The following is a 12,833-nucleotide window of genomic DNA, read 5'->3' as shown; positions in this document are numbered from 1 at the left end:
GGGAGAGTAGTGCAGCTGTTCACGGACAACAACACCGCCATGTGGTACTGCAACAAACAGGGCAAGGTGGGGTCATGGACCCTATGTCAGGAGGTTCTGTGCCTCTGGACATGGCTGGAACATCAGGGCATGTCCCTGGGGGTTCAACACCTGGCAGGTTCTCTGAACGCCAGACAGGACGAACTCAGCCGCCAGTGCATGATGGATCACGAATGGCGTCTGAACTCGGACGTGACGCAAGGTCTCTTTCACCAGTGGGGAGAGCCTTGGCTAGATCTATTCACCACCGAAGAGAACACGCAATATCATCAGTTCTGCGCGTTGGGATTTCCAAGGCGGCACTCGCTAGGCAACTGTTTTTCATCGCGAGTGGGGTTGCGATCTACTATACGCCTTTCCGCCTATACCACTTCTACCCAGAGTGCTGAAGAAGATCAAGCGCAACCGGGCCCAAGTCATTCTTGTGGCCCCAGACTGGGCTCGAAGAGCATGGTATCCCGAGCTACTCAGCATGGCTATCGATCCCCGATCTGACTGCTTTTTCGGTAGGATCTGCTGTTGCAGTGCCAGGGGACGGTCCCCACCCGAACCTGTCCAGCCTCCACCTGCTTGCGTGGAGATTGAGCGGCGGCAGTTGAAGCCTCCGGAAGTTTGTGATGTAATCTTGGCAGCCAGACGTCCCTCCACTAAGACGGTATACGCCTGCAGGTGGAATAAGTTTGTGGCATGATGCACAGCAAAGGCTGCTCTGGGCACTATCAAGGGCTATCTCTCCGCCATTTCAGCCTTTTAACAGCTTCCAGATCTGCCTTCTCTTTTCAAGTCCCCTGTTGTAAATAGATTCTTAAAAGGCATTACTTATCTTTTCCGTCCTGTTCCTTTCATAATGCCTCAGTGGGACTTGAACCTGGTTCTACCATATCTGATGTGTGCTCCCTTTGAACCACTTCACAACTGTCCTCTTCATCTTCTCACTTTAAAGACAGCTTTCCTGGTGGCCATCACCTCTGCCAGAAGAGTGAGTCATCTCCAGGCTCTTTCTTCTAAACCTCCTTTTCTCTCTGTGGATCCGGACAAAGTGGTTCTAAGGACTCGTCCATCTTTTCTGCTGAAGGTTGTCACCGCCTTTCATATCGGGCAGAACATCACTTTGCACACCTTCTGTCCGCCTCCGTATCCCTCAAAAGAGGAAAAGAGGCTCCACCGTCTAGACCCAAAACGTGCGCTCTCATTCTACCTGAACCACACACAACAGTTCCGGGTGGATGACCAGCTCTTTGTTGGATACGCGGGCGCCAAGAAAGGTCGGGCTGTGCAAAAGCGGACCGTCTCTCGGTGGGTCGTTCTGTGCAAAAAAGCTTGTTATTCTTTGGCTAAAAAAGAGCCTCCGGTGGGACTGCGCGCTCATTCTACCAGGGCGACGGCAGCCACTACTGCTTTGGGACGGGGAGTTCTCTTGCATGACATCTGTCAGGCAGCTATGTAGGCCTCACTGCACACGGTTACCAAGCATTCTTGCCTGGACAGCCAAGTCCAGAGAGACGGGTTATTTGGCCGTCCTGTTCTCCAGGATTTTCTGGTGTGATCTTGGTTCACAAACCCACCACCGTGGTTGGTATTGCAGGGGTATCTATTCTAAGGTAAGGAATCTATCACTACGTGTTTCTTTCAGATGCACAAGTTACTTACCTTCGGTAATGATATATCTGTAAGAAACATTAGTAGTGATAGATTCCTTACCGCCCCACCCATCCTCCCCGTTCTGCGAACTGATTTCTAGGGTTAAGGTCATCCCTTTGAGGGCCCTAGTTTCATGGCACCAGTGGTCAGTTTCTTGCATGGCTCTGCGTTCCTGGTGCAGAAAGTCATGTACAGAACTGACGTCAGCACACAAGGGCACGTCTAAGTAGCTCCAGCGATGTCATCTTGGCGCCAACGACGCACGCGGAGCCGCACGACGCCACCTACTGACGCGCAAGGGTACTGCTGGCGAAAACTTTCTGGATCCAGTCTGACGCCTAGGGGTAATTCTAAGGTAAGAAATCTATCACTACTAATGTTTCTTACAGATAGATCATTACCAAAGGTAAGTAACTTGTGCAACAAGTGTTCTCTCATGATCTCCAGTACCGGATCTAGCCCCCGCCCAAAATACGCTCAGCTCCCCCATTCTGTGTTCAACCCAGAAAGTTTGCATCCATATCCGCCTTTTCCACTCTTTTACAGACTGGAGAAGATAACGTACCTAAATGTCTCATCTTCCGATCTTACACTGTCTTAGCTCCTCTGTACTGTCTCCACCCTGGAGAAGTGCCTAGATACCTCCGGTGCCTCAAAACGTCCCGGGCAATGGCACCATATGACCTGAGCTTGATGGAGTGATCCATTGCCATCCAGAAGTAGGCGTTATAATCTAGGGAGACCCCACCAATGGGTATCCTCGTTTTTTTAGGTCTGGTGTTAGCCAACACCTTTTTAATTTTTACTTAAATTGCATCTAACATATACTTATAGGGGCTTTAAGTAAGCAATCCTCATCCATTAGTCTGTTATTGTGTCAATCACATTTGCCGTCCACCCACTACAGCTCACAGGATGCGGCAGTGGGTCAGCCTGCTTCAGCCATTGGTTCACCTCACTGTGAGTGACGTATTGTGCCCTTTCAATGGGAGCACATCCGCAAACAAGTTAGTTCCCTTCGGTGCCAGGGACTACCATGGCAGTGTACTTTTTGAGACCAAAAACATTTTTGAATTTAGACATTTTTTTCAGATTGATGAGGACCCAGCACCTTCCTCAACAGTAATGATTTGCAAAAACCATGACACAACAAAACAAGCACTGACATAGACAAAAGGGTGAGGGGAGCTGTCAGACCTATTGGCTTTGTCAGTGCTTGTTACCCTTTGTTTTTTACCCTCTAGGCCGAACTGGACTAAATTGTGTTCATCATCTCCAGGGCACTTGTTCACTGGTAAGCCACGCTATATTGGCGGCCTTTTAGAGCTACCAGGCTGCAAAACTCAGTAAAAAGTTGTTTTCTAACATCTAAGGAAGATAATTATGAAATATTGGAGGCCCTGTCTGTAATGGACTATGCTCCTCGGACACATACCTGATGCATGCCTTTGTGTTTTGCAGGTTCTTTTTGAAAGTCTGAAGATGAGGAGAAGCTGCCCCAGATGTTTAACAGTTGCAATGACAGTGGTCTGCACAGTAATCATTGTTTACAACTTGTATGAAGACTCCACTGTGATATCCAACTTGCCCATCACCACAATACAACATGTCCACCGGCCTCCTGTCCTTGCAGTACCCACATGCAAGACAAAAGTTCGCGGAGTAAACGCCACTCGCTTTCAACACTTCCCTCTGAATATGCAGAACTTCTTTCGCTACCGTCACTGTAAGAGATTTAATAGGACTCTGGACACTCCCTTCAAATGTGGGGGGGCCGAGGCATCTGTAAACATCTTCTTGCTGTTGGTGGTCAAGTCAGCTCCGGATAATTTTGAGCGGCGAGAAATTATCCGCAAAACATGGGGGACAGAGACAGAGTACCATGGAGTTCAAGTGAAACGACTCTTCATCCTTGGGGTCTCCACCAAAGACCATGAAAGGGAGAGGATGAACAATCTCCTGAAGGCAGAGAGCAGCGACTACAGCGACATTCTCCAGTGGAACTTCTACGACACCTTCTACAACCTAACAGTCAAGCAGGTCCTGTTCTATGAGTGGATGCAAGACAACTGCCCTGGTGCCCAGTTTGTCTTCAACGGTGATGACGATGTATTCGTCCATACCTCCAACGTGGTCCAGTACCTCTTGGGAGTGAAGAACTCCATGAGAGAGGACCCTCACCTCTTTGTTGGAATGCTGAACATTGGCATGCCGCTCGTCCGGGATACGTGGAGCAAGTATTACGTACCTGAGGAGATCATTGCCAACGACACATTTCCAGCATACTGCGGCGGCGGAGGAATCCTGATGTCTGGGTTTACGTCTCATGCCATCTTTAAGGCGTCCAAGAAAATCCCCCTTATTCCCATTGACGATGCCTATCTGGGCTTGTGCTTGCAGGAAGCTGGGCTCCAGCCAGACTCCCACGTGGGCGTTTTGACATATGGCATCACCCTGCCCAATGTTGACACTTTTGACGCATGCTTCTATAAGGACCAGCTGATTGTGCACCGATTCGTCCCGTATGAGATGATGGTGATGTGGAAAGCCATCCAACAGCCCATTCTGAAGTGTGGGCAGAGCCACGTTATGCATAAGGTTTATCCCTCTGAATGACACCCAGTCTCTGCCAACTTCTACCTCAGAACCAAAGAATGGCTGCTCTGGTTAGGAGGCTGGGGTGCTTCAATCTGGCATCACCAGTTCACAGCAGCAGTCACTAGTGGGTTAAGCTGTCCCTAAGGGTTGATATTTGGGCCTCTTATTTATTCTTTGCAAAGGAAAGGACAGAGTGGCAGCCAGAAGCCATCACTTCAGCCTACCACTTAACGCATATGTTTGTAAAACAGTCACAGTGGAATACGTTACAATCTACAGTAGCTGACAAATAAGCATTTAGTGATAGTCATTCACCCATTCATTCTTAGTTGGGTAGGCCCCAGTCATTGTCTGCTCAACGTGAGGATTCCCTTTACACATATGTGAAAGGGGATAGCCAGAAATATGAAATAGGCCCAACTTTCAACCACATCCCAGATTTCACTGGGTAAGCATGCACCGTTGTCCTTCGCAGCCGGTTCTCCCTGAAGGTCCTTCCTTGTCTCTCTCCATCCTTCTTTCAGGCTTTTCCTTTTTTTTCTTTTCTTCTCTCCAGCCTACTGTATTTTTCCTCTTTCTTTCCTCTCATCTGTCTTTTCCTTCTTTATTTACACTTCATAATTCAATATAGCCTTATTGCCCGCTGCCAAGGGCTATATGGTTGTTAAAGGCCCTGAACCTGAGATATAGGCCCAAGCTGCAGGCGAGGGTCTATAATAAGGGTGAGGGTCTCTAACATCAGGTATAGCCTGACACATCAGGGCTGTATGGCTATTAGAAACTTCCACCCACTAAGGGTAGAATGTTCTAAATTAAAAAGAGAGAAACATGAAAACTATCATTGGAATGTTGATGCTCCAGGCTCCTACCACCCATTATACCATTATAAGCCCGGAGCCACTCCACTGTCTGCAATGGAGCTCTCAACATTCCAGTCTCCTAATACTTTATTGTCCATCCACCCTTCTTTCGCCAGCCTCACTTCCTTCCTTGCTCCTTTATTCTTTCCATCAGCCATCCTTTTCTTCATCTAACTTCCCTTCTTTCTTTCTGTTCATTCATCCATTTATCCTTCTTCATACATTCATCCTTCTCCCATCCATCCTCTATCCACCCTTTTGTGAATCTATCCATCCTTCTATTCATCTATCTGTTTCTGCATGCACACATCCTCTCACCATCCTGCTCTAATTCCACCCTCCCATCCATCCAACTCTGCATCCATACATGCATCACTCCATCCACCCTCTCTCCGTCCTGCTCTAATTCCACCCACTCATCCATCCAACTCTGCATCTATGCGTGCATCACTCCATCCACCCTCTCTCCGTCCTGCTCTAATTCCACCCACTCAGCCATCCAACTCTGCATCTATGCGTGCATCACTCCATCCACCCTCTCTCCGTCCTGCTCTAATTCCACCCACTCAGCCATCCAACTCTGCATCTATGCGTGCATCACTCCATCCATCCTCTCTCCGTCCTGCTCTAATTCCACCCAACCATCCATGCAACTCTGCTTCCTTGCGTGCATCACTCCATCCATCCTCTCGCCATCCTGCTCTAATTCCACCCATCCATCCAACTCTGCATGCTTGCATGCATCACTCCATCCACCCTCTCTCCGTCCTGCTCTAACCCCACCCTCCCATCCATCCAACTCTGCATCCATGCATGCATCACTCCATCCACCCTCTCTCCATCCTGCTCTAACTCCACCCATCCATCCATCCATCCATGTATCCAACTCTGCATCCATGCATGCATCACCCCATCCACCTTCTCTCCATCCTGCTCTAACTCCATCCATCCATCCAACTCTGCATCCATGCGTGCATCACTCCATCCATCCTCTCTCCATCCTGCTCTAATTCCACCCACCCATCCATGCAACTCTGCATCCTTGCATGCATCACTCCATCCATCCTCTCGCCATCCTGCTCTAATTCCACCCATCCATCCAACTCTGCATGCTTGTATGCATCACTCCATCCACCCTCTCTCCGTCCTGCTCTAACCCCACCCTCCGATCCATCCAACTCTGCATCTATGCATGCATCCCGCCATCCACCCTCTCTCCATCCTGCTCTAATTCCACCCACCCATCCATCCAACTCTGCATCCATGCATGCATCACTCCATCCATCCGCTCTCCATCCTGCTCGAATTCCACCCATCAATCCAACTCTGCATCCATGCATGCATCACTCCATCCAACCTCTCTCCATTCTGCTCTAACTCCACCCATCCATCCATCCAACTCTGCATCCATGCATGCATCACTCCATCCACCCTCTCCCCATCCTGCTCTAACTCCACCCATCCATCCATCCATCCATCCAACTCTGCATCCATGCATGCATCACTCCATCCACCCTCTCTCCATCATGCTCTAATTCCACCTATCCATCCATCAAACTCTGCATCCAAACATGCATCACTCCATCCACCCTCTCTCCATCCTGCTCTATCTAATTCCACCCAACTCTGCATCCATGCATGCATCACTCCATCCACCCTCTCTCCGTCCTTCTCTAATTCTAGCCACCCATCCAACTCTGCATCCATGCATGCCTCACTCCATCCATCCTCTCTCCATCCTGCTCCAAGCCCACCCATCCATCCAACTCTGCATCCATACATGCATCACTCCATCCACCCTCTCTCTGTCCTGCTCTAACTCCACCCATCCATCCAACTCTGCATCCATGCGTGCATCACTCCATCCACCCTCTCTCCATCCTGCTCTAACTCCACCCATCCATTCAACTCTGCATCCATGCATGCATCACTTCATCCACCCTCTCTCCATCCTGCTCTAACTCCATCCATCCATCCATCCAAATCTGCATCCATGCATGCATCACCCCATCCACCCTGTCTCCATCCTGCTCTAAATCCACCCATCCATCAAACTCTGCATCCATGCATGCATCACTCCATCCACCCTCTCTCCATCATGCTCTAATTCCACCTATCCATCCATCCAACTCTGCATCCAAGCATGCATCACTCCATCCACCCTCTCTCCATCCTGCTCTATCTAATTCCACCCAACTCTGCATCCATGCATGCATCACTCCATCCACCCTCTCTCCGTCCTTCTCTAATTCTAGCCACCCATCCAACTCTGCATCCATGCATGCCTCACTCCATCCACCCTCTCTCCGTCCTGCTCTAAACCCACCCTCCCATCCATCCAACTTGCATCCTTGCATGCATCACTCCATCCATCCTCTCTCCATCCTGCTCCAAGCCCACCCATCCATCCAACTCTGCATCCATACATGCATCACTCCATCCACCCTCTCTCTGTCCTGCTCTAACTCCACCCATCCATCCAACTCTGCATCCATGCGTGCATCACTCCATCCATCCTCTCTCCATCCTGCTCTAATTCTACACCCATCCATCTAACTCTGCATCCATGCATGCATCACTTCATCCGCCCTCTCTCCGTCCTGCTCTAACCCCACCAATCCATCCAACTCTGCATTCATGCATGCATCCCTCCATCCATCCTCTTTCCATCCTGCTCTAATTCCACCCCCATCCATCCAACTCTTCATCCATGCATGCATCACTCCATCCACCCTCTCTCCATCCTGCTCTAACCCCACCCATCCATCCAACTCTGCATTTTTCATGCATCACTCCATCCATCCTCTCTCTGTACTGCTCTACCTCCACCCTCCCATCCATCCAACTCTGCATCCATGCATGCATCCCGCCATCCACCCTCTCTGTGTCCTGCTCTAACTCCACCCATCCATCCAACTCTGCATCCATGCATGCATCACTCCATCCACCCTCTCTCCGTCCTTCTCTAATTCTAGCCACCCATCCAACTCTGCATCCATGCATGCCTCACTCCATCCACCCTCTCTCCGTCCTGCTCTAAACCCACCCTCCCATCCATCCAACTTGCATCCTTGCATGCATCACTCCATCCATCCTCTCTCCATCCTGCTCCAAGCCCACCCATCCATCCAACTCTGCATCCATACATGCATCACTCCATCCACCCTCTCTCTGTCCTGCTCTAACTCCACCCATCCATCCAACTCTGCATCCATGCGTGCATCACTCCATCCACCCTCTCTCCATCCTGCTCTAACTCCACCCATCCATTCAACTCTGCATCCATGCATGCATCACTCCATCCACCCTCTCTCCATCCTGCTCTAACTCCATCCATCCATCCATCCAAATCTGCATCCATGCATGCATCACCCCATCCACCCTGTCTCCATCCTGCTCTAAATCCACCCATCCATCAAACTCTGCATCCATGCATGCATCACTCCATCCACCCTCTCTCCATCATGCTCTAATTCCACCTATCCATCCATCCAACTCTGCATCCAAGCATGCATCACTCCATCCACCCTCTCTCCATCCTGCTCTATCTAATTCCACCCAACTCTGCATCCATGCATGCATCACACCATCCACCCTCTCTCCGTCCTTCTCTAATTCTAGCCACCCATCCAACTCTGCATCCATGCATGCCTCACTCCATCCACCCTCTCTCCGTCCTGCTCTAAACCCACCCTCCCATCCATCCAACTTGCATCCTTGCATGCATCACTCCATCCATCCTCTCTCCATCCTGCTCCAAGCCCACCCATCCATCCAACTCTGCATCCATACATGCATCACTCCATCCACCCTCTCTCTGTCCTGCTCTAACTCCACCCATCCATCCAACTCTGCATCCATGCGTGCATCACTCCATCCATCCTCTCTCCATCCTGCTCTAATTCTACCCCCATCCATCTAACTCTGCATCCATGCATGCATCACTTCATCCGCCCTCTCTCCGTCCTGCTCTAACCCCACCAATCCATCCAACTCTGCATTCATGCGTGCATCCCTCCATCCATCCTCTTTCCATCCTGCTCTAATTCCACCCCCATCCATCCAACTCTTCATCCATGCATGCATCACTTCATCCACCCTCTCTCCATCCTGCTCTAACCCCACCCATCCATCCAACTCTGCATTTTTCATGCATCACTCCATCCATCCTCTCTCTGTACTGCTCTACCTCCACCCTCCCATCCATCCAACTCTGCATCCATGCATGCATCCCGCCATCCACCCTCTCTGTGTCCTGCTCTAACTCCACCCATCCATCCAACTCTGCATCCATGCATGCATCACTCCATCCACTCTCTCTCCCTCCTGCTCTAACTCCACCCATCCATTCAACTCTGCATCCACGCATGCATCACTCAATTCACCATTTCTCTGTCCTGCTCTAACTCCACCCATCCATCCAACTCTGCATCCATGTACGCATCACTCCATCCACCCTCTCTCCGCCCTGCTCTAACTCCACCCATCCATCCAACTCTGCATCCATGCATGCATCACTCCATCCACCCTCTCGCTGTCCTGCTCTAACTCCACCCATCCATCCAACTCTACATCCATTCATGCATCACTCCATCCACTCTCTCTCCATCCTGCTCTAACCCCACCCATCCATCCAACTCTGCATCCATCACTCCATCCACCCTCTCTCCGTCCTGCTCTAACCCCACCCATCCATCCAATTCTGCATCCATGCATGCATCACTCCATCCACCCTCTCGCTGTCCTGCTCTAACTCCACCCATCCATCCAACTCTGCATCCATTCATGCATCACCCCATCCACCCTCTCTCCGTCCTGCTCTAAACCCATCCATCCATCCAACTCTGTATCCATGCATGCATCCCTCCATCCACCCTCTCTCCATCCTGCTCTAAATCCATCCATCCATCCAACTCTGCATCCATGCATGCATCCCTCCATCCACCCTCTCCCTGTCCTGCACTAATTCCACCCATCCATCCAACTGTGCATCCATCACTCCATCCACCCTGTCTCCATCTTGCTCTAAATCTATCCATCCTTCCGTTGATTCATCCACCTCTGCATCACTCTCTTTCCATCCTTCCTGAACCCATCCAAGCTTCCATTCATCCATCTGTTTCTGCAAATCTACATCATCTCCCCTCCATCCTCACTCCATCCTTCCCTTAACCCATCGATCATTCCATTCATTCATCCATCTACCACCCATCCTCTCTCCATCCTCTCCTAAACTCATCCACCATTCCATTATTCCATCCATCCATCCTCACTCCATTCTTCATTAAACCCATACACCCTTCCTTCCATCCATCCATCTGTCTCTGCAAACATACATCCATATCTCATCCACCCTCACTCTATCGTTTCCTAAACCCATCCGTGCTTCCATTTATCCAACCCATCCACCCTCGTCGCCTCCCTTCCATGAAGGGCGCCTGGCAGAAGGAAGGGTACCACGTGCCGGCATTCCTGCCCCTCAAGGGGGATGCATGGCAGAGCCCATGTGTAGAGACTAGAGTCTAGAAGTCTATTATCCGAGTCCCTGGAAGCGGTCACAATTCCATCTAAAATTTGTAATCCGAAGTCAAAACTCAAAACCGAAAAATAATCCAGGGAGAAAAAAACTATAAAAAATGGAAGCCTCTAGGCAAATGCATCCAAAACAACAACAAAAAACAGAAGAATTCCTAAGTCACAAAACAACTTTGGAATTCACAGATCATTATATTTACTCCCCAAGACCAGGAGAAGGGAAATGTTGGAATAAATAAAATGTAAGATAATTAACCCCCAAGAAGTAAACAGATCAGCCCAGTAGTATGCCAACATTGAAGATTAAGTACTACGCTGCTAAAACCCAAAGGAGTCAGAGAAGACATGACAGGAACTCATGACCCGTTTGTAGAGACATGGGTGCAAGGAACAGCAACTCTCACTAAGGTGAAGACTGGAAATAGGGGTGTTTGAAGTGCTGCTGCACCCCCGAAATAACCACGATGGAGCTCAGAAGGTGAATGGACATGAAGGAGGCCTTGCAGTTTCTTTTTCCTTTTGTCATTTTTGCTGGGTGAGCAAAGATTGAGGTCAAATGTCGGGCAATGTCTTCTGGCAAATTGCTACTTTTTGCATGCACAAGGGTGTTCAGTTTACTTTCTCTGACTAAACAGTGAGAGGATTTTGTAGTGTGAACGTTGTGATAATGTTTCTGGGGTGCAAGGAATGTTAAAGGAAAGGTTATAAGATGTTATATTTCTTTGAACACAACATGTAAATTCTTGTAATCGAACTGTACAAATACTTCAAAATATATCAACATCAAGGAAAGCACAAATGAGGCAAACTGTTTTTATTTCCCGTAATATTGAAATGTGGTGGAAACAAAGAAGTTGCGCTCCAAAATGAACCCCTGGCTGCATACTAAGGGCCTTATTTATGAGGCCTTGCAACAGTTTTGCGCTTCCGTTGCGTCACTTTTTGTGATGCATCGGTGGCGTAAAACATGCCTCCTGTTGTGCCCTATTTACAAAGTGACACACCTAAGCAGATGCGTCACTTTGTAAACCCCTGCGCTACATTACACCTGCGTCAGATATAATGTATGCAGTGTGGGCGTTCCTATGTAAGTAAACCTCGTAGAAGAGACTCAGTGAAATCTGTGAGATTTCACTGCGCCACTTCTAGGGTGCCAATGGGTCGAGGCAGGCGTAAGACTGGCGCAGGCCCTTTCACATGGGGCTTGCTCCATGTGAAAGGACACATTGCTGGAGTTGCGTCACTTTTGTGACACACTCCAGCAATGCATCACTTTTGCCCCTACAGATACGTCAGAAATACTGACGTTTCTGTAACTCCTTGCGACATGATGCGTCATACAGTAAATATGACGCATCCATCATGCCGCAGGAGGGCGCACTGAGAAGTGATGCATCGCTGCTTTTACGCAGCGATGCGTCACTTCTCATAAATGAGGGCCTAAACCCTTACTCCAGTCTTTCTGAATGGGGGGAGTTTGTTTGTTTCACTTGTTGTTTGTATGACGCTTCGATATTTCACAATACCTGTGACATCAATGATGTGACACTAATGGCAGCGCCCCCACTCTGTAAACTGTTCCAGCACCAATGGACAAAAGATTTTATTGAACAACAAAAAGGATTGTGGTTGCATTGCTGATATATCGCCTGTGCTGACGCTGCCAAGATTGGCTGCACCAGAGACCACTGGGAAATGTAGTTCCATTGGACCCGTGTACAGTCTGAGACACATCCAAGACCCCATTCATACTGGACAACAGAACGTAAATGAATTAAAGGAATCACTCAGGGACGATTGGAATAATCTGTGGTAAAAAAAGAGTAATATGTTCACTTTCAATGACATGATTAAATTGACATGTTGTTTAAAGTGCTTCAAAAAATTTAAATCACATCATCAAGCACTCCACATAATTAAGTGATTTTTACTATTCCATCTACATCCGTACACTGAAAAGACATGTTTTGCAAAAACCATACAACAATATTTAGGGATTTGCAGCAAGCTACCATACTGCTAGGATAGTTGTGGCCGAACCTCGGGGCAGATTTACAAGCCCCTTGCGACACATTTACACCGCCGTTGCGTCACTTCTGTGACGCAGCGGCGGCGTAAATCATGCGCCATGTTGCGCCTTATTTACAACATGATGCATCT

General features: G+C 49.0%; 1 protein-coding gene across 1 annotated transcript in view; it reads left to right on the top strand.

Moving 5' to 3' along the window:
- Window positions 1-11,472, top strand: part of LOC146772224 (N-acetyllactosaminide beta-1,3-N-acetylglucosaminyltransferase 3-like) — a 165,719-nt gene extending 154,247 nt beyond the window's left edge. Inside the window, exon 2 of the mRNA XM_085639003.1 lies at window positions 3,142-11,472. Within this exon, the coding sequence (XP_085495129.1) occupies window positions 3,163-4,296 (1,134 nt within the window). The 5' untranslated portion in view covers window positions 3,142-3,162 and the 3' untranslated portion in view covers window positions 4,297-11,472. The remainder of the gene's footprint in view (window positions 1-3,141) is intronic.
- Window positions 11,473-12,833: the final 1,361 nt, after the last annotated feature.

The sequence above is a fragment of the Triturus cristatus genome, chromosome 12, assembly GCF_964204655.1.
Source record: "Triturus cristatus chromosome 12, aTriCri1.1, whole genome shotgun sequence".
Taxonomy (NCBI): domain Eukaryota; kingdom Metazoa; phylum Chordata; class Amphibia; order Caudata; family Salamandridae; genus Triturus; species Triturus cristatus.
The sequence above is the reverse complement of the archived record's forward strand: the minus strand, read 5'-3'. Positions and strand labels throughout refer to the sequence as shown.